This window comes from Doryrhamphus excisus, chromosome 20 (genome assembly GCF_030265055.1).
Source record: "Doryrhamphus excisus isolate RoL2022-K1 chromosome 20, RoL_Dexc_1.0, whole genome shotgun sequence".
In the NCBI taxonomy this organism is placed as follows: domain Eukaryota; kingdom Metazoa; phylum Chordata; class Actinopteri; order Syngnathiformes; family Syngnathidae; genus Doryrhamphus; species Doryrhamphus excisus.
The window spans coordinates 3,338,699-3,360,260 of NC_080485.1; the positions used below are offsets into that span (position 1 = coordinate 3,338,699).

The window sequence follows — 21,562 nt, forward strand, 5'->3', positions numbered from 1 at the left end:
TAAACATTGATTGTTTTCATACTTAAGAGTGGAAATAAACGAGTAGACAAGTTCAGCGGTTTGCTTACAGTGTCATTCCTCGCAGGGCTACGACGACGGATACGGGGGAGAATACGACGACGAAAGCTACGACGCTTACGACGACAACTACAGCAATCACTCCAAGAGGTGACATTTACACACACTTCACGTATTCTACCCTTTTCGACTGTTTACCGCCACACATGCGGTATACTGTCATTGCGTAACTGCTTTTTCCATCTTAACTTCATAATGCTATTTGTGCTTTTTAATGCTGATTCATTTCTCATTTAGCATCTCAGATTACTATGAATACGGCCAAGGAATAAATGAGGAATCCTACAGTAACTATGGTAAGTTACACGTGATGAAGATGATTTAAAGAATTTCCTGGCTAAAATACGGAATGTACACAATATAGATATGTAAACCAAATTCAAACCTTATTAATAAAATGGAAAGTGCTAAACTAATTTAGAAAAAATAATGAATCAGTTCTGATAAAAACGTTCTCAAACTTCTGAATTACACGACTATAACCTTGAAAAAATGTTAATGTAATATTATGTATTTGGATAATATTATGTATTTGGGCTGGCCCCCAAATACATCTCGGACCTCATCCAAATTTACTCTCCAGCGCTGTCACTGAGGTCCGAGGGCCAGCTCCAACTTGTGGTGCCCAAGACGAGACTTAAGACCAGGGGAGACCGAGCCTTTTCTGTGGTTGGCCCCGAAGCTATGGAACTCTCCCCCCTCCCAAGTAAAAAAAGGCCCCCAACATCGAAAGCTTTAAGTCTCGTCTTAAAACCCACTTTTATTCTCTGGCTTTTAACTCGGAGTGAGTCGTATGGTCCTGTGTCTTTTAGTTCTTTCTTTTATTTTAATTGGTTTGATTTTTATACTTTTATTGCTTTGTTTCTTGTTTTTTATATTTTAATATCTATTTTACTATTTTATTTCTTAAATGATCTTTTAGGTTTGGATTATTACTTTTATTTTAGTAGTCTTTGCAGCACTTTGGAAACTCTGTTTATAAAATGTGCTATATAAAGAAAGTGGATTGGATTAAGTCCTAGATCAGGGGTGGGCAAACTACAGCCCGGGGGCCACATGCGGCCCACTAAGCCAGGGATGTCAAACATACGGCCCGCGGGCCGGATCCGGCCCGTCTGGTGGTTTGGTACGGCCCGGGGAAGAAAGCTGCATTGTATAAAAAAAATATGAATTTAATTTAAAAATTGTAGTTCTTGTATTATCCGCTAGGGGGCTGTTTAAAAGATATGTGCGCAGCAAGCGTTAATTCTGACGTGAAACGGTACAAAGAGAAGATTTCAGGGCTGTTGATGGAGTTTGAGAAAAGATTTCAGGTTTTTAGCGAACTCGAAACAGATTTTGCAGTTTTTCGCTCACCATTCACAGTCAAAGCTTCTGATTTGCCCGTTGCCATGCAACTTGAAATCATTGATTTGCAGTGTGATGTAGTACTGAAGGACAGATTTGCCTCTGTAAGCTTGGGCACATTTTACAAGTACCTCCTACCAGGCTATCCCACATTGACAGCACTAGCTGCTAAAACATTGTCCATGTTTGAGACAACCTACCTTTGTGAGCAAGTTTTCTCACTAATGAACATTAATAAAACAAAGCTGCGCTCAAAGCTCACACATAAGCATTTGAATGAGATTCTGAAATTGGCTGCTTCTCAGGACATGATGCCTCATATTGATGCACTTGTGCAGGATAAACGATGTCAAGTTTCAAGGGCAAATTCCAAGCAAGACGAATAATTGCTGTGAAAGTTATTCATTTGTTCAAATTGCTTTCCAGATGTTGAAAAACAGTGTTTTTAAGTTCCACAAGGCTGGTATAAATGTTTTTGGAACATTGTTACTAATTCTGTGATCAGTTTTATGTACAACACACTTAAATATATGTTTAACTGTGTAAAAGTGTTGTTAAAATTGCATTTATGTTCTTATGTTATTCTCTTGTTCATAATATATTGTTCATAATGTAAAAGGAAAATTCTGTTAATAAACATTTTGATAATTTACTCATTCTTTGCACAAATTATTAGTATTAGTGACTAATACAAAGGAAAAAAGTGGGCTTATTGTTAGTTCTATGTAATTTTGCAATGAGTTTACTGGTCCGGCCCGCTTGATCTCAAATTAAGCTGTATTCGGCCCGCAGACCAAAGGGAGTTTGACACCCCTGCACTAAGCGTTTAAATCCGGCCCGCCAGTTGCCATGAACTGGACTGATGAGCATTGCGCTTTCATTGTGGAAGCGTTTATCAAAACAAACAAATCTGGAACTGCAACACAACGAGCGTTCCGTTTACACTTCGATCTTGGTAGACATGATCCCGTACCAGCTCCAAACACCATCTTGTTATGGGTTACCAACTTCAGAGCTACTGGATCTGCATTGAAACAAAAATCAACCTAGCATAGCATGCTAGCATGGATTTGTGGGAGGGGATGAATTCAAAATACAGCGAGTGAATTGATAAAATAGAAAAAAGTTAAACTAAACTCACTGTTTTGCTTCTGTTGCCTTTTTTTGGTTGCGCTAATAGTAGTGAGCAAACTCCGGCCCGAGGGCCACATGCGACCCACTAAGTGTTTAAATCCGGCCTGCCTGTTGCTTTTAAGTATTTAAACTTTTAACATACCATCTGGCAACATGACTTTCAAGTCAGATGTCCTATTCAGTTAAAAAAAACAAAATTGACAAATAATTCAAGGGGGGGAGTTTGCATGTTCTCCCCGTGCATGCGTGGGTTTTCTCCGGGTACTCTGGTTTCCTCCCACATTCCAAAAACATGCTAGGTTAATTAGCCACTCGGAATTGGCCATAGGTATGAATGTGAGTGTGAATGGTTGTTTGTCTATATGTGCCCTGGGATTGGCTGACCACCAGTCCAGGGTGTACCCCGCCTCTCGCCCGAAGACAGCTGGAATAGGCTCCAGCACCCCCGCGACCCTCGTGAGGAAAAAGCGGTAGAAAATGAATGAATGAATGAATGTATGTTATGGCCCCTTGAACAAGTTTGTTAACTGAATGCGGCCCACGAGTCAAAAAGCATCTTGCTTCTGTGTGTGTGTGTGTGTGTGTGTGAAAAGCTCAGGAAGAAAAGCTCAGACTCTCGGGAGTCCTTTTGTGACACCTGGGAGTTTCCATGTCTAAATAAAAGACCTGTATAGCCGTCTCTCGCCACTTTGCAGTTCCAATTTTTCAGTGTCACTCTATCACTGTTTTTCATAAATGTATACATCATACTGTTTTGTGGTGGAATACGTCTGTTATTGTTTAAAAGAGGTGCATATTTAAACTGTTATGTATTCTTTTTGCCGAAATTAAGTATTCCCTAGCATAAAAAATGGTTAAATGAATTGAAATACAAATGTAAGTCATTCAAAGACATTGACGTAGCATCCTACACTAGTCACTGGGTCTCATCACATTTAGTCACCGGGACAACAGACTCGAACGTGAATGTGAGTGTGAATGGTTGTTTGTCTATATGTGCCCTGTGATTGGCTGGCTACCAGTCCAGGGTGTACCCCGCCTCTTGCCCGAAGGCAGCTGGGATAGGCTCCAGCACTCCCATAACCCTTGTGAGGATAAATGAATGAATGAATGAATAAATGAATGATGTTACAACAGGCACAAAAATCTGTAATGAATACACAGGCTACTTGCCTAAGTAGAGTAAACTCGACTCTGAACCCTGAATGGCACTTCCTGTTGAGTAATACGAGGGTTAAGGTGAATATAGGGGTGCTATTTCATGTCTACAGGTCTCTAACAATGTTGGAAAACATATTCAGAATGTTTTAAATAGCTATTCTATGCTAACTACTACAGCCAATATTGGCATAAAATTAAGATATGGGATCATATTAGTATCGGTTTCCTGCTGATATTGATATGAGACACAAGAGAACAAAAGAACACAAAACAGGTGATAACATGGAAGCGAAGGGAAAGTGAAACTAATGTGGAACCTGTCATTTTATATCGTAACTCAGGAACTTTTCTGTAACTTGCAGTATTTGTCTTATTTTGCACAAAAAGTGTTTATTTATAATTATAATTTATTTAGAATTATAATGACTTGATTACTTGACATGAGTTCGAGAAAGAGCTGCTGCCTAGTCGGTATCAGTTGATCAGTAAATATCGATATGAGCTAATTGTATTTGTGAACCTCATCCGACCTTTACTCCATCGTGAAAAGGGATGTTTTCAAGACTCGACAATAACGATGTACCGATGGCCCGGGGCAAGTTAAAACAAAATTGGGGCAAGTAAATCCAATCAGTGATATTCCCGTGGGGCAAGTGTACTTTGGCATGCCATACTGCCAAGAGTTTTTTTTAAAGCGGTTCTTGTTGGGTGTTGGTAAAACACGGACTAAGTAATTCCGGTGGTAATTTACAAACCAATCCTTGCAAATCATGAAATGGACCAATCAGAATCGTTTATTTAGACCGCGGTCCGCGTTTTACCCACACCCGTTATTGTTGGCGATCAACCAATCAGCGATGGTTTGACTAGGAAAACATCTATTATGGCGTCCCTGCCAACATGGTCTAATTCAGGGGTGGGCAAACTACGGCCCGGGGGCCACATCCGGCCCGCCAAGTGTTTGAATACGGCCCGCCCAATCTTTCCAAAGTATTTCATTACATATACAACCTGGCATCATGGCCTGAGCCAACCTTTTGATGGTTGTATCAATTTCGTTGTTTGACATGGTCTGTTGTTTACAAAGTGCTCCTGAAAAAAGAGACACAAGCACATAATAATAATAAAAATTAAAATAATAATTATTATATTAATATTATAACTATTATGATTATTATATTAATGCTAATTATTATGTTAATTATATATAATAATATTGTTATATTTGTATATTTTACATAATAATAATATAATAATTATTATTTTAATTTTATTTTAATTATTATAATATTTTATTATTTTTAAAATATTTAAATATAAATATAAAATAATAAATAATAATAGCAGATTGCATGACAATTTTACAGATACAATAATACCAGGTGGACTGTTACGTGTAAAATATATAGTCTGCCCCCCCCTGGAAATTTTGTTATATCAATGTGGCCCGCGAGTCAAAAAGTTTGCCCACCCCTGGTCTACACTATTTGATCTATTTAATCATAATCTATGTAGGAAAACAACCACAAGAAATGATAATTATTTCATCTTTATTTGAGATTCTTATGTGATGCCACAAAAATGAGATGATATCATTATGGGGGTCTTTTCATTTTACATGGGGCAAGTTGGGGCAAGTACGTAGTTCTCACCTTAAGGATTCCCCATGGGCAAGTCATTTTTGTTTTTAATGTAGAGCCTTGGTTTTGACCACATCCTGGCGTCAGCTGTTAAATGTTACAAACCACATTGCTAATGTTTTTTTGTTTTTTTTTTCCATTTTGTTGGGAAGCCACTCCTGCTTCTTTCTTGGCTCCTGGCTGCAGTCAGCGAGCCAAAAGGAGCCGAGGGGACTAACTGATGCACATTGTGAAGGTGGAGTGTTTTGCCTTTTGGATAGGGGCCCTTGTCGGCTCATTCCAGAAGAGAGACAAAAAAAAGCTCCTTTTTCTCACAAAAACACCAAGGAAGCAGCTTGCTAGCCACATGACCGTGTTGCCATCATCTGCTTGCCCCCCTGGTTGTACCTTTGCTGGCTGTTTTGTTCACACGCAGCAAAAGTGTGCAAATGGTTGATGACCAAAAAACCAAGAAGGCAATGATTTGATTTTCTGCTCCATAAACATTTTCCTATTTAGAAGCTTGCTCAATGTGCCATGCAGAAGAGGTGCTCCTCTTTTTTTGTAATGTGGCTTTAAGGAGGCAAAGGAGCTGCTCCTTGTCAAATTGCATCGCTGCATCGACAGAGGACAAAGAGCTTGTAAAATTAATTTTGTGTAAATTCTCTGCAGTCCTCGGAGGGAATTTGCTGCTAAGGTGTATTCAGTCACTGATATCCGTGCACGCTCACTGAGGTGTTTTTATTTCTTTTCAGAGGACGAGTGGCCCACTTCACGCCCCAGTCTTAAAGCTCCGGTTCTGCAGGTGACGCGAGGCGGATACAGAAAACATCCTTATGGTAGATACTGAAGGTGCTCCATACATCTGGCCTGTCTAATTACTTTCATATGTTGATTGATTTCAAGTAATGTTTGTCCGTTCCATACATCCAGTATAAGCCCCTAAAGCAGCTGTTTTCAAAGTGTGAAAAAAGCACGTCTGGGCAGCAACTTGAGAAAACTTGGCAAAATGTATTCACTTTTAGCCTTTGGTCTTTAAATTGCTGAAATTTAATTATTAAATATTTTTTTGTTGTTTTTGGACAACAATATATTTTTTACTTTACAAATGACTATTTGAGTGGCGGTCCATGGGCCAAGTCCAGCCCATGAATGGCATCAGACTGGGCCACTCCTAGAGGTCCTTTGATTGATGTTTTTTTTTTGTAATAGGTCTGTAAAGAAGAAAGCTGATGGCTCCTGTCATATAGAGGATCTTTGACTTTTTGCACCTAGTGCTTCTGTTGTGTTGAGGATCTTTGACTAGCGTTTTTGCAGGAGGTTCTTAAAAACCGTAGGGCAGGGGTGCTCACACTTTTTCAGCATGCGAGCTACTTTTAAAATGACCGAGTCAAAATGATCTACCCACTACAAAAATGCAAAACATCTATTTATTTTCAAATGTATTGAGGATTATTTGTACGTACAATGTATGTTGATGTACCTTACATAACCAAATGAGCCAATATTGCAAAACACACATAATTAACTATGAACATTTTTTGTAATTACCTCCACATTACTCCACATTTCCCTTCTTTGGTACTGCGATGGTAGAATGGCATATGAGGCAAACGCACTTCGAAAAAGACATTGTGGAAAAAAAAGTCCACCTCCCATTCCGTATGGAAGTGATATGTTTTTGCCTTTTTACTTGGTCCAGCTCCTTCACTCATTTTAGTGACCATAAACTTTAGCGAGGGCTTAAAATCTGACGCAATTCGCCGACTAGCTTAGCACTTTGCATCGTTGTTTACGCATGAGCGGTGACCTAAAGGTCAAAATTCAGTTGTCATCTGACTGGTTGTCCTGTATGTCAATCAAGTAACGGGGATGGATGATAGGCTGACATCGTAAGTTCTGCTGCACTTAGAGACGTTGTTTGATTTGATTGGTCGCCCGAAGGGCAACATTCAGTTGTCATCTGAATGGCTGCCCTGTATATCAATCAAGTGACGGCATTGATGCTGGGATGATATTTTTTTAATGTCACGCCGCGATCGACCAGCGATCGACCAGTACCACCTCCGCGATCGACCGGTAGCTCGCGATCGACTTAATGAGCACCCCTGCCGTAGGGTGATCCTGTCCTATAGGGCTGCGGTCACCAACCATTGTGGCCCACAGACCGGCTACCGTCCCCAGCACACACCCAGGTGATGGCTGGGCAAAAAAAACTAAAAGCCCGAGCTGACAGCTTGATGTCGATTACGACTTTTAAGGCATTAAGTGAAGGTGAAGGTCAGTGAAGGTCGACAATGTGGCACACGCCAGAGTAGGAACACAGAATGACTACAGCGTCACCACTGATATCAGCATAACGTCATTGTTTGTTGTGCTGGCATCAATTCACTTGAGGCAGTTCAAATATGCACCAAAACGAAAGAACAACAATAATAACCATTTTTTTTCCCCAATTTCTGACTTGGTGCACAATTGAAAAATAGACACAACATAAATCGGCGGATTGTCCAACTTTGATTTGATGCAAGTCATGTGACCTGAAAGTGATGTTCTTTGGAAGACTGCCCATTTTGACCATTTTCCAATTGTGCGCAAAATCGAAAATTTTGTTATCCGTTTTTTGTTTTTGGTCTAGAAACAAATTGAAATGATGATGGGGGGGTACCTGGGGACCCCTGATACTTTTTTTGTATTAGGTCCTGCAAAACTCTACTGTCTTATAGTGGATTTTGACTAGGTGTTTTTTCTGTTGGTCCTTAAAAACGGCAACAACAAACCATAACAAAATAATAGGTATCATATACTGTGTTTACTAAATATTTTCAAAATTCCTCAAATTTACACTTTGAAAACCACTGCTTTCGTGCACATACATTTATTTATCTTGTTCCCTTTGAAGTGAAAAAAAAAACTTTGTACACAATGATTAGCAATTGCATTTCTTTTTTACACATTTTCCCTTTTATTACCCTTAAAGCCATGCTAATCACATACCATGAAAATAATAGTTTTGCCCTTAAATCCAACCTCGATCCTCATTAAAACTAATCAAAAACTCTGCACACCACTTTTAACTAGTGAATGTGGATTTGGAAGCACAGGTACCAAGAACCGCAGATTGGTGACAATGAATAAAAGAATAAAAAACGTAATGTGCAGCTCGAAATCTTTACCTGAAGTTACAAAAGGACTTTATTACGTAGACCAAATTTTGGTTTAATGTGGTTTTCCGTTCAATGAGATACAATCGATGCAAAAAATGTTTTCTTTTGGATTTGAAAGCAATCAACCATTGTACAGTGTGTACTTTATAATGAGTGCTTTTGTGAATTGTGTCCAATCGAAAGTGAATAAAAGATTCTAACACATTGTGCCGCTCGAAATCTTTACCTGAAGTTGTGTTAAAATGGACTTTATCGCCTAGACTAAATCTCCGTCTGTGTTTTTTCATCCTCTAAGATACAATCGATGCAAAAAAATTGTTTTTTCTTGGGGGGGTTGAACGCAATCAAGCATTATACAGTGTGTACTTCAGTGTGTACTATATGAGTGCTTATGTGACTTGTGTCCAATCTGTATTTGTGCATAGAGTATTTAATAAAACCAAAACCAGCACCATGTTTTAGAATCTTTAAATAAGTGGGGATGTTTATGATTTAATCTGTAAAATGTATTTGGTGCTGTTTTTTTACAAATAAATATTTGCATGATTTCTACTAACTCACTGCATAAACAGAGTATTAACCTGTCCTAAAGTAACCTTTGCTTTTATAATTTCAATTTCAGTTTACCCGCCTGAGTAACATTCATATATTTCATATTTACAAAGTAATCCATGTTTTTTTTACCCATCCTGACATCAGTAAAGAGATTGACATATAGGGCTCTAATTTCGTGGTGCAGCGCAGGGTGGCGGTTTCGTCCGGCGCACCACTGTGCGCAGCCAATTTGGTCATTTAGTCGACTGGGCTGCGCCAAGATGAGTGTGGCGGCGCACCAGAGGGAAATGTCCACATTTTCAGCTTGGTGCAGTGAAAATTCCGTGACAAAACAGCACAGGTCTATTCTTGGCGCAGGCCAAGCGCAGCCAGGCACACCGAAACCTCACATGGAGGTTTTTCAGAGTGTCAGGCACATACGGTCAACGGCACAACGGGCTGAACCAGCAGACATAACTGTGAGGAACCGATGACGTGTCCCACAAGGTGGTCTCTGTGGTCCATGACGTTACTGGACTCGCCTCTGATGCGCAGTCCAGTGGGCCCAGCATATTTAAAGGCAATGAGAAGCATTCATTTGAGTGGTTACGATTACACTCTGCTGTGTTAAATCCTCTCACGCCTTCTCTCCTCCCTCTTTGCCACTTGCGCCGGTGGGTGGGATGGAGGCGTGGGTGCGCCGCACTGAATCACATGAAAATTGCAAAGTGCGCTGGCCACACCCTGTTGAGGGCAGATGTGCCGCGCCTGGTCTACGAAAATAGAGCCCATGGTGTTAAAGAGGTAAGAAGTGGCCTTATATTCTCTTATCTTAACGATAAACACGAGCTGTGCATTCAGAGCACAACAAACAAGACATCAGAAATGTGATTGCTGAGTGACAAATTGCAGCGCTTTTATCCGCAATGTCTCTTCTAACCTTTTTTTTTCCTAACTTTTCTGGCACTGAACTTGAGATCGTGCAATGCATCTTTAAACCTCATGGCTGCCGTCCAGTTAAACTCTAAACAGGTAAACCTTAAAATATTAATATTAATATTTTAATCTAACGTCCACTAACAAAAAAGTAAACCTGCCCTTTTTTAACCCAGAATAAACCCCACTCTAACTAGACGCTTCTAAATGCTACATTGGTATAAATGACGATAAACAACACTAAACTGATGTTCTAAACTTCACATGAATTAAGATAATACGTTAATACTAAATTTCAGCACAAATGCCTTGAGTTGGTTTACTTTTTTCACAGTGATGAAATGCAATGACTTCTTTAATGCATGCACTTTTGGATTTACTTTTGCAAAATAAAATCTAAATCTTTTTTGGGTTTTTTTTAGGTTGAAAAGCATGGTAGTTCTCACGACAAAGAGGCATAAATCAGGTGAGAGAATTCATTTTTAACAGAGTCTGTAATATCTTGCATGCAAGCATACGTCATCGGGTTTGCTTTTTATTATGCTTATTGTCATTTTCCAGTGGCTTTTATGTTTATTTGGATTCATTACAAGTGGAAATATAGCATGTGCTTTCAAGCTGCGTGCTATCAGCTACGGATTTTATCCGTTATAAAAAGGCACTTCCTTGACTATGTTTCCAATGTACCTGGACGCGCAGGCAACGCTGCAAACGACGTCGTATAGCGGCCTGTCACGATTCGGCGAATCGGAGCGCCACGATGCAGCCATCCGATATATGCGAGGGAAATTTAATGGAAATGCATTGGAACGGGACTGGAGATTTTGTCCGAAATAGGCGAAATCCGTTATAAAAAATCCGATATATGCAATTAATTTTTATTGGAAATGCATTACAGAAAAATCGTTTTTTTTTTTATCTGTCCGTTGTGAGCGAATTTCCGATATATCCGAGTCCGATATATCCGAGGTTTACTGTAACACCAAAGTGACATTTTCAAAGAGAAGTGAATTATACAAAAAACCCAGAGATTTGACAGTAATAATATTACATTTCTGTCATCCCAAACAAAATATGAAGGATTTACTACAACTTCTTCATTCCGGTATTGCTCAAGTAGTGCTTGGCTTTCATGTTTATTTGGATTCATTACAAGTGGAAATATAGCATGTGCTTTCAAGCTGCGTGCTATCAGCTACTTTACAAGCGACCTAACCCTTTTGCTGAAATGTAGGTTGCAACATTTCTGCACACTTTCAGCTCATTTTGAACTTCCTGCAACGACTGCAAAGAGCAGCTTTTACAACTCTTGACAGCCCATTAAAAAACAATAAAACACAGGCTTGCAATAAAGTAGTGGTGGAAACAGGACGAATAAACATACACTTTCCTCAACTGCAATTTGACTGGAGGCAATTAACACCAATCAATCAATTGTAGTGTAGTGGTATGCGGTGTGTTTAGGAGCAATGCTAAAGGCAGGCAGTCCCGATGGATCAAATAAACAGTACATACTGTATACACTAAATATACCAATGTGCACATATATTACATTGGAAAATGTACAATTAGTTATTGCATACCTTCCACCACATAGCGGAAGAGTATTTAATTGCTTGTCATGATATATGATTGTCAGATATGACATACATGATTTTTAGTTAATAATAAATGAATGAAACGTGCCACAGCTTTCACCTATCATGTTCATGAAGTATTGAAGTATTGAAGTATTAGTACCGCACTGAAAATAGAAAAAATACAATTATACTACAATAATAAAGTTGCAAACTTACAAATATGAAATGTATTTGTTTTCTTTGGTATTATAATATTTTTTAAGGCTGCACAGCGCAGGAGTGGTTAGCAGCCCACACAGTTAGTAGACCCAGGTTCGATTCCCCCCATCTGTCCACATTTCCATAGGTATGAATGTGAGTGTGAATGGTTGTTTGTCTATATGTGCCCTGTGATTGGCTGGCCACCAGTCTAGGGTGTACCCCGCCTCTCACCTAAAGACAGCTGGGATAGGCTCCAGCACTTCCACAACCCTAGTGAGGATAAGCGGTATAGAAAATGAATGGATGGATATTTTTTAAGAAAAAAAAAACTTTTTGTAAGTAAAAAGTCTACATTGAGTCTACTTTTAGTGTATGTAGAAAATAAATATGACTATTTCTGTACTTACTAAAGCATTTTCTCGAAAAATTTTCTAAAAATATTATAACATTTAACAAATTTTTTTGTTGTATTTTTTATTCAGTGTTGCTGAAATCTTACATATGTATGAAATGTACATAATGATCATATACTTATGGGCGAAAGAGTAAGCTATGCAGACCACCCCTAACCTCCTATGCTTACATACATTTTATTCCATGTTATTCTTAGAGACGTGACATCGTTATCTAACTATTACTAATTATGTTTATTTCTTTCAGTGCAATGTCTAACAGAATCTGCTCCATGTGACGGGTTCAGCTCCTGTCATTGGTCCAATCAACACCATGGTAAGAATTCAATATTTTTTTCCAGAAAATGTACAGGAAAGTAGAAGTTTTCTATATTATAGACGTAGCGCTGCTGCTATTCTACATGAGCTGGTATCAAACTCCTGTTATTGCGGGCATTCGGTATATGAATGTCATCAGTTATTACTGTTATGTAGTATTATTGTTGTTTAGAGGTATGCATGCATCCTTTGCTAAATGCGGTCGTTGGCAGCCGTTAAGCAGCCATGGTGCAGTTTTACAGGAAGGTTGTGCACACAACTGATGAAACATGCAGGGTCTTCCAGAAAAGGCTCATTGGACTCCGTGTGCATTTGTCTTGTTTTGCAGAAACGCTGGAGTCTAAGGTGCTTAAAGACTTTGCAGCTGTCATCACATTTCTTTATCCTTCAAAGAGCCACTCTGTGTGTGTCTTATACGGTACACAGCCCTCGGCCAAGAACGCGGCGTAAAAAGAAGTGGGCTGAGCCTCTGTGATGTCATCGATTGTTTTTCTGCACAGCTCAGGTTGTTTGGACTATTTTGTTTTGGTGCAAACCATTATATTATAAGAAAGAGATTGACTTTGATTGATTGACAGTGGCTTGTCAAGACCAGCTAGCCGGGCTTGAAAGCACTGTTGGTCCCTAAGAAACTCTATGTCAGAGGTAGGGAACCTATGGCTCGGGAGCCAGGTAGGGCTCTTTTGATGACTGTATCTGGCTCTCAAGCATTTCTTACCACAATAAAAATGTATTTTTGCTAACATTTTAAAGTAAACATCACAGAAGTCACTGTTAAAAATATTAAAAATCAACAACTTTCTTATGCATTTTAATTCGTCCATCTATTTTCTACTGCAATACGGCCGACCATATCTATCTTTCCTGATGATATTTTCCAGGTCAAACACCAAAACTCGATTATTACTGGGTAATGCGGTAAAGTACCTCGGTCATTAAGATGTAAATGTAGACTTTCCTCCTTTAGTCAAATAGTCACCTAGCTAAAGCTGCAGAACCAAGCCTTCTGGCAAAGATGGCCAAAAGAATGAAATATACTGAATACGGTTCAAAACCATGCAGCAGCAGAAGTTGCATTAATGGCAGCAAGTATTTGATTTATTATTAGACACTGCGCTGCTCACGAAAGTATGCTGGCCACACCCCATTGGCGTGGGGTAGTGTGCCTGGTCTACGTAATTAGAGCCCATTATATCTAAAACTGTTGGTCTTACATACAAATGCACACATTTTATTGCATTCAATGTTTAAAAAAATGTATATGGCTCTCACAGATACACATTTTAAAATATCTGGTCTTCATGGCTCTCGTAGCCAAAAAGGTTCCCGACCCCTGCTCTATGTGGTCTGTTGTTACCTTTGAGGTTGACTTGATCAAAACTAGCTTCTAGAAAAGTCCAAATATTGTAAAATAGGTTTTGTGAAGCAAGGTGACAATAAAATACTGGAAACCTTTTGTATACTTTTGTATATTTTGTATAGGTGTAACCTGTCTGTCCACCTCTGCGTACGCCCATGCACATGATACTTTTGGGGGATTCCATTGAGTAGCCATGTTTCCATTGCCCTTGACTATAAAACTTTACATTTTCTCAGTCTCAACCCTGAAGAAAAAAAAAAGTAATCAGCTCTTTGAAGGTTTGAAATACAGACTGGCGGTGTACTGATGCGTCCATGTTTTTTCTTGCAGTGTTAAGCCAAGTCACTTTGATTCTACAGCACCAATTTTCACCAAAAGTTATGCACATGGAGTAGGAAATTCCAACCGTGACGTTGGTGAGGGACTGTACTAGTTCTACATCCGTATGTAGAATATACAGTACATGTTGAAGGTAGTTGCTCAATTTTGCTAGCTAAAGATAAAAGCTAAAACAAACACAGTCTCACAAATACATACAACAGATACTTATACACGCACCCACTACATACAAAAGATACTTATACACACACCCACACAAAAAAAGGACTAACGTGACAACTGACAGTTAAGGTGGAAACATCGAGTATGCATATGACAGCTTGCTTTGCAACAAAGGAAAAGCCGAATGTTCCAGACGCCTCGATGCCCCTGCAAAGGAAAAGATGCCTTGATGCCCCAGCGAACAAACAAAAGATGCCTTGATGCCCCAGCGAACAAACGAAAGCAGAAACACCATGAAAGCGGTTCAAGCAAGGGCGGTGACGAAAGCTGATTGGTCCAGGACTCCAGCCTCTTACACAATCTTGAGTGTATAAAAAAACGGGCAGGGAAAGGAAGGGTGCTTTTTTTGCAGCTGCGCTGTAATAAGACCCGCTTACTTGTAGGCATACAGGGACTGCAGATAAGCCCGAACGTCTGTATTAGGTATTGTTGTCAGGAATAAATAATCTGGTTCTCATTCAATAATTTGCTTCTTTAAGATCCCCTTATCCCAGGGGTGGGCAAAGTGCGGCCCGGGGGCCACATGCGGCCCGCCAAGCGTTTGAATCCGGCCCGCCAGTATTATCCCTTTAACATACAAGCTGGCAACATGACTTGCATGTCGGTTGTCTTATTCAGTAATTTTTTTTTTATGTAAAATTCAATTTGGCAAATTGTTGATGTTTGATGTTTAAAGTGCTCCTGAAAAAAAGGGAATTGAGAACATACATATAACTGATAGGATGACACTTAAAATAAAATTCAAATGTGGACTGTTAGAATTATAAGCGTAAAATAGTGTGTGTGAAATATATATTCTGGCCCCCCCGGACAATTTTGTTAACTCAACACGGCCCATGAATCAAAAAGTTTGCCCACCCCTGCCTTATCCTCTATTCGAAACCCACGTAGAGTCCTCAGGGGGGGATTTCTACAATGTATGTGAGCATTATGGATAGGTATGGATAGGTATGAGTTATACGTACTGGACATACTCATGTGTGAGTAAGCGTGTCAATATAGTGTTGAATATACAGATCAATATACAGACCAAATTATAACATCAAATTCAATAGTTTGTCTCACCTTTATCAAATTGCTAGCGGTCACAACTGCCTTTGGCCCCATGGCGGGTTATGAAACAGTGGTACTCAATTTTTAAAAACGCACAAAGAGCGAGTCAGTGATTCGTAAGTTGCTTTGTGTGGGAACCAGATTTTGCAGAACGATTCAGTGAAAACGGACTGGTTTATTATGAAAAGGAGAGGATGTACTACAGTAAACCTCGGATATATCGGATTCAATTGTTCCCACTGGTTTTGTCCGATATAAGCGAAATCCGTTATATGCGTATACCGGAAAATGTCCGTTTTACGCATATATCGGATTTATATCCGGTATATGCGTAAATGGGATTTTATCCGTTATAAAAAGGCACTTCCTTGACTATGTTTCCAATGTACCTGGACGCGCAGGCAACGCTGCAAACGCTGCAAATGACGTCGTATAGCGGCCTGTCACGATTCGGCGAATCGGAGCGCCACGATGCGGCCATCCGATATATGCGAGGGAAATTTAATGGAAATGCATTGGAACGGGACTGGAGATTTTGTCCGAAATAGGCGAAATCCGTTATAAAAAATCTGATATATGCAATGAATTTTTATTGGAAATGCATTACAGAAAAATCGGTTCTTTTTTATCTGTCCGTTGTGAGCGAATTTCCGATATATCAGAGTCCGATATATCCGAGGTTTACTGTAACACCAAAATTACATTTTCAAAGAGAAGTGAATTGTACAAAAAACCCAGAGATTTGACAGTAATAATATTACATTTCTGTCATCCCAAACAAAATATGAAGGATTTACTACAACTTCTTCATTCCGGTATTGCTCGAGTAGTGCTTGGTCCTTGTACATTGACTTGAGATATCTTTTGTTGCATTTTCTCTGCAATTACTGTATGTTTTACAGTATGATTTATGACCTCCAAACAGCCATGGAAAAACATACTAAGGGTTTGTAACATTTTTTTTTTTTTATCAATTTACCTGTTTTACTGACCTAGCTGGTCTTCCATCTGTAAGAATGAGCTCAGTGTTTTGTCCAACTATTGCCTCTGTGTATTTTAGTCACGGAATAAACTAAAATAAATGAATAAAAACCTTGCCGTGGTTGACAGTGACACAGAAATAGAATATGTTAAATATTAATATGAACAAGTAAACTCCGAAGGTTGCAAAACACTAGTTTGTGCAGCATTGTGCAGGGGCGTAAGTAATGATATCATCTCCTTATGTGTTTAAATTGGCCAAGGAAGCAGGAAGCGTCCTCACGTACACCAAACATTCCGTATACTTGCTAATGCATGCAGCGCGCGTGCAAACAAATAAATGATGGCTTGTTGATCTTTTGTGATAACGCTCATGGCACATCCTCAAATAAACACACCTATTTTGTTCCTAACGAGAAGGGAAAATGTGTTTGTTTGAAAAAAGAGCAAGGCGAAGGAGGTCATTTTCTTTCCATCTGGAGCTCAAGGACAAGTTGATTGTCCCTGGCTCTGTAGGCCACATCTCAAGCGAGAGCATCATGGAGGATGTCACATGTGTGTGTTGACACAATCTGCCTGCAGGATTCATAAAGAGTGGATTGAAGGGAATTAGTAGCACAAGGCTAAATGTTATAATAGGCTTGCCGCATCTACAGTACAAACTCAACCAGGGGTCGGCAAACTTTGCCATCAAAACAGCTTCCATTAACCTTACACAGCTTATAAACTTTGTAAAGTTGTCATATTTTTTTTTTTCTTTACCTGTTCCAACAACAAAATTGAACTCAGTGTGGACACGTAGGCCTACTCTGAACTTGAACACTGAACTCTGTAAGTCTTTCTGAGCGGTCCCCGTAATATTACAACCAAACATAGCAAACTTTCACATAAAAAGCCCATCAGAGTTCACATATTCACTAATCAATACCGTTTAAGCCCATTCGTTTGTCGCCATTGGTCTTGTCCTTGACTGTCTTTGCAGAAAGAGGCATTCTTTCATTCATTCATTTTCTACCACTTTTCCTCAGGAGGGTCACAGGGATGCTGGAGCCTATCCCAGCTGTCTTCGGTACACCCTGGACTGGTTGCCAGCCAATCACAGGGCACATATAGACAAACAACCATTCACACTCACATTCATAACTATGGACAATTTGGAGTCACTAATTAACCTAGCATGTTTTTTGGAATGTGGGAGGAAACCGGAGGGTTGGCCGAGGGTGGAATTGAACTCGGGTCTCCTAGCTGTGAGGTGATCCATTTTCTACCGCTTATTCTCACGGGGGTCGCAAGCATGCTGGAGCCTATCCCAGCTGTCTTCGAGCAAGAGGCAGGGTACACCTTGGACTGGTGGCCAGCCAATCACACGGCACATATAGTCAAACAACCATGGCTGAGGGTGGAATTGAACCCTGGTCTCCTAGTTGTGAGGTCTGTGCGCTAACCACTCGACCACCGTGCCGCCCGCATTCTTTCATTTTCTGAAAAAAAAATCCTGTTTATTTTGGAATTCGGAGAACAGAACAATTTGTTCAACTTCCTTACAATCTCCTATGAGTCTCAGTGCCTCTTCACGATTTATTTTCTCAAAAGCGACCAGCAATGTGGGGCGTTTTCCAGGCGTCCAAGAGGTCCACCCCACCCCAAAGCAGTCAGCTCCTCCGGGACACTACCTGTCTTTCCCGGAGTCGTCACCTCCATGATTAGCATGTTATGAGCTAATAATACAGTCTTAAATAACAGTATTGTTTAAGAAGAGGGTCCCAACTTAATAACGATGGTAAAACGTAGTGTGACTTTTTAAATCGACTCAAACGCTCGTGCTTTCATGTTTCAGCCTAATTCTGGCTTGTATAATTATTCCTATTCCAGACCCCCCCCCCCATAACTCCTGATGTGAATATTAGAAACACAAAGCCACTAAAGTGGGTCAGAGTGTTCTCAAATCTCCATTGCTGAAAAAGGTAGTAAGGATCTACCTGGGCTAACGCAGCAGTGCTTACATATATACATGATAAGCTGCAATATAAAATAAAGGCTTAGATACAGTATATATTTTTAAATAGCACAAAAAAGCTTTAACTCTAAAAACGTGTGCCGAATCCTTGACGGGGTTGTGATGATTTTTCTATTTCCCCCAGTGACAGCAAGCCGGGATCTAAGCCAGTTGACGGAGGGTGAAGGTGTTTAACTTGGGCTGCACATTCAAGTTGCACGCTACCGTGAATCGACTCCTATCTGAAAGCCTTCCCCCTGCAGCTAATTAGAGCTATTTTTGCAACTATGATGAGTTTTGACAGGTTGTGTGGATAAACTAATCGGCGAGAGCACTGCATCAAGACTACTTATAATATAACAGTTTTTACTGTACTGTATTGCTGACTTGACATATTTGTTCTGATGTGTGACTTTTCGAGGTGTAAATTTAAGATAACATATTTTCCTCAATATAAGGCACACTTGAAAGCCAAATAAGCCCAATAATAAAACCAAAACTTAAAATTATTATTTATTCTAAATTATTTAAATTATTTGTACAAATTACTGTTTACGCTGTACATTGTTGTTCATATTTGATGTCATCTATTTATTATTTATTATTAATTATTAATTATTTATTATTAATTATTTATTATTATTTATTATTTATTATTTATTATTTATTATTATTTATTATTTATTATTATTATTTATTATTTATTATTTATTATTATTTATTATTATTTATTATTATTTATTATTTATTATTTATTATTATTTATTATTTATTATTTAATTCATTCATTCATTCATTTTCTACCGCTTTTCCTCACGAGGGTCGCGGGGGTGCTGGAGCCTATCCCAGCTGTCTTCGGGCGTAAGGCGGGGTACACCCTAGACTGGTCGCCAGCCAATCACAGGGCACACATAGACAAACAACCATTCACACTCACATTCATACCTATGGACAATTTGGAGTGGCCAATTAACCTAGCATGTTTTTGGAATGTGGGAGGAAACCGGAGTACCCGGAGAAAACCCACGCATGCACGGGGAGAACATGCAAACTCCACACAGAGATGCCCGAGGGTGGGATTGAACCCTGGTCTCCTAGCTGTGAGGTCTGTGCGCTAACCTCTAGACCACCGTGCCGCCTATTTATTATTTATTATTTATTATTACACGGGAGTCAGGCAACGACATTTCATTGGCAATTTCACTGCTGTGTTATTGCGCAATGCCAATAAAGAAAGTCTAGGTCTATGTTAATTTTCTCCAAAATCTACGATGCACTTTTTAATGCCTTGCAGTGAGTTCCAAAATGTGTCAAAATGTTGTTGTGCTGCTTCGGTTTGTGCTCCACTTGACTGCCAGAAAATGACGTGCCAGCGGCAAACCAATCAGAGAACATTACGTAAGCCACAACGTCCGCCAGGCCTCCGGTAGGGCATACTAGCGGTATTCTGCAAAACAACATTGCCCCCATTTCTCCACTACTGTGAAAAACCAAGTGACGCAAATTCATTTGGAGATTGCCATCATTCATTAACAAAAGAACTCCAGCTGCTAGACATTGGCGTAAACAGCGCGTTCAAAGTGAAGCTGCAAGCGCCGTGAGAGGCGGCGAATATGGAGGCAGATTGTGGATGCTTGGGCTAAGGTATCTGCTTTCACTGATGTCCGAGATTTGGCGAAAACCGGCATCGTTGCTGAACAGCCAGCTGTGACAACACCTGATTCCACCTCCACGTTCCAAAAACATGCTAGGTTAATTGTCCATAGGTATGAATGTGAGTGTGAATGGTTGTTTGACTATATGTGCCCTGTGATTGGCTGGCCACCAGTCCAAGGTGTACCCTGCCTCTTGCTCGAAAACAGCTGGGATAGGCTCCAGCATGCTTGCGACCCTCGTGAGAATAAGCGGTAGAAAATGGATCACCTCACAGCTAGGAGACCCGAGTTCAATTCCACCCTCGGCCATGTCTGTGTGGAGTTTGCATGTTCTCCCCGTGCATGCGTGGGTTTTCTCCGGGTACTCCGGTTTTTCCTCCCACATTCCAAAAACATGCTAGGTTAATTGCCCGCTCCAAATTGTCCATAGGTATGAATGTGAGTGTGAATGGTTGTTTGACTATATGTGCCCTGTGATTGGCTGGCCACCAGTCCAGGGTGTACCCTGCCTCTTGCTCGAAAACAGCTGGGATAGGCTCCAGCATGCTTGCGACCCTCGTGAGAATAAGCGGTGGAAAATGGATCACCTCACAGCTAGGAGACCCGAGTTCAATTCCACCCGCGGCCATCTCTGTGTAGTTTCCATGTTCTCCCCGTGCATGCGTGGGTTTTCTCCGGGTACTCCGGTTTTTCCTCCCACATTCCAAAAACATGCTAGGTTAATTGGCGACTCCAAATTGTCCATAGGTATGAATGTGAGTGTGAATGGTTGTTTGACTATATGTGCCCTGTGATTGGCTGGCGACCAGTCCGGGGTGTACCTCGCCTACGCTGGGATAGGCTCCAGCATGCCAGCGACCCTCGTGAGGAAGTTTGATTTTTCAGCAGCACAAACCAGTTTGTCCTCTCACGATGTCCTCCTAACTGTGGCTGACATGCCGCTGAAAATAAGTCTCTTCCCCGCTCTTGTTTACCACGTCCTTCACTTTCCTGTATGAGCTTTCCACCTCATTCACCGGCACCTCATTGATCATCTTCCAAAGCCTCTTCACAATGCAAATGAAATCCAAGTCATTATTTCAGGTGAGAGCGCCACGATCACGAAAGTCCCATTAGCTTGCGCGCGGCGTACACACGGTGGACAATGAAGGCACCGCAGGCCTGGATGTTTTGTTCCCACTTCTTTTCATCCGTGCACCCCTTTCTGAGGTCAGCGCAATGACATGTCAGATAAACGCCTCAGACGACAGCGCCTGTGATGGAAGTGTCAGGTTCAGCATCACCAAGATCCCTAATGAAATGTTTTTTGTTGTTTATTTCCTTTCACATCTGAGCTGCCGGAATCGACTGGGACAACTTCTAATTCACAGCCGACACAAAAACACGTCTATTCTGCACATGATGGTTCAAGGTTGAAAGGAAAACACTTTTTGGGAATTTTGCTCATCATCCACCATCTTTATGAGAC

General features: G+C 40.3%; 1 protein-coding gene across 3 annotated transcripts in view; it reads left to right on the plus strand.

The window, feature by feature from the left end:
• Positions 1–13,930, plus strand: part of khdrbs2 (KH domain containing, RNA binding, signal transduction associated 2) — an 87,676-nt gene extending 73,746 nt beyond the window's left edge. The window contains exons 7-12 of one of the 3 annotated variants that reach the window (XR_009120386.1): positions 86–168; positions 316–374; positions 6,095–6,178; positions 10,399–10,442; positions 12,418–12,486; positions 12,817–13,930. Coding sequence is in view for 1 of the 3 variants with exons in the window: in XM_058058717.1 (XP_057914700.1) it covers positions 86–168; positions 316–374; positions 6,095–6,189 (237 nt within the window). In the remaining 2 variants the exon portion in view is untranslated. Of the gene's footprint in view, positions 1–85; positions 169–315; positions 375–6,094; positions 10,280–10,398; positions 10,443–12,417; positions 12,487–12,816 lie in introns of those variants that run through there. The other 2 variants (XR_009120385.1, XM_058058717.1) reach the window with 2 other exon arrangements.
• The last annotated feature ends 7,632 nt before the right edge of the window (positions 13,931–21,562 follow it).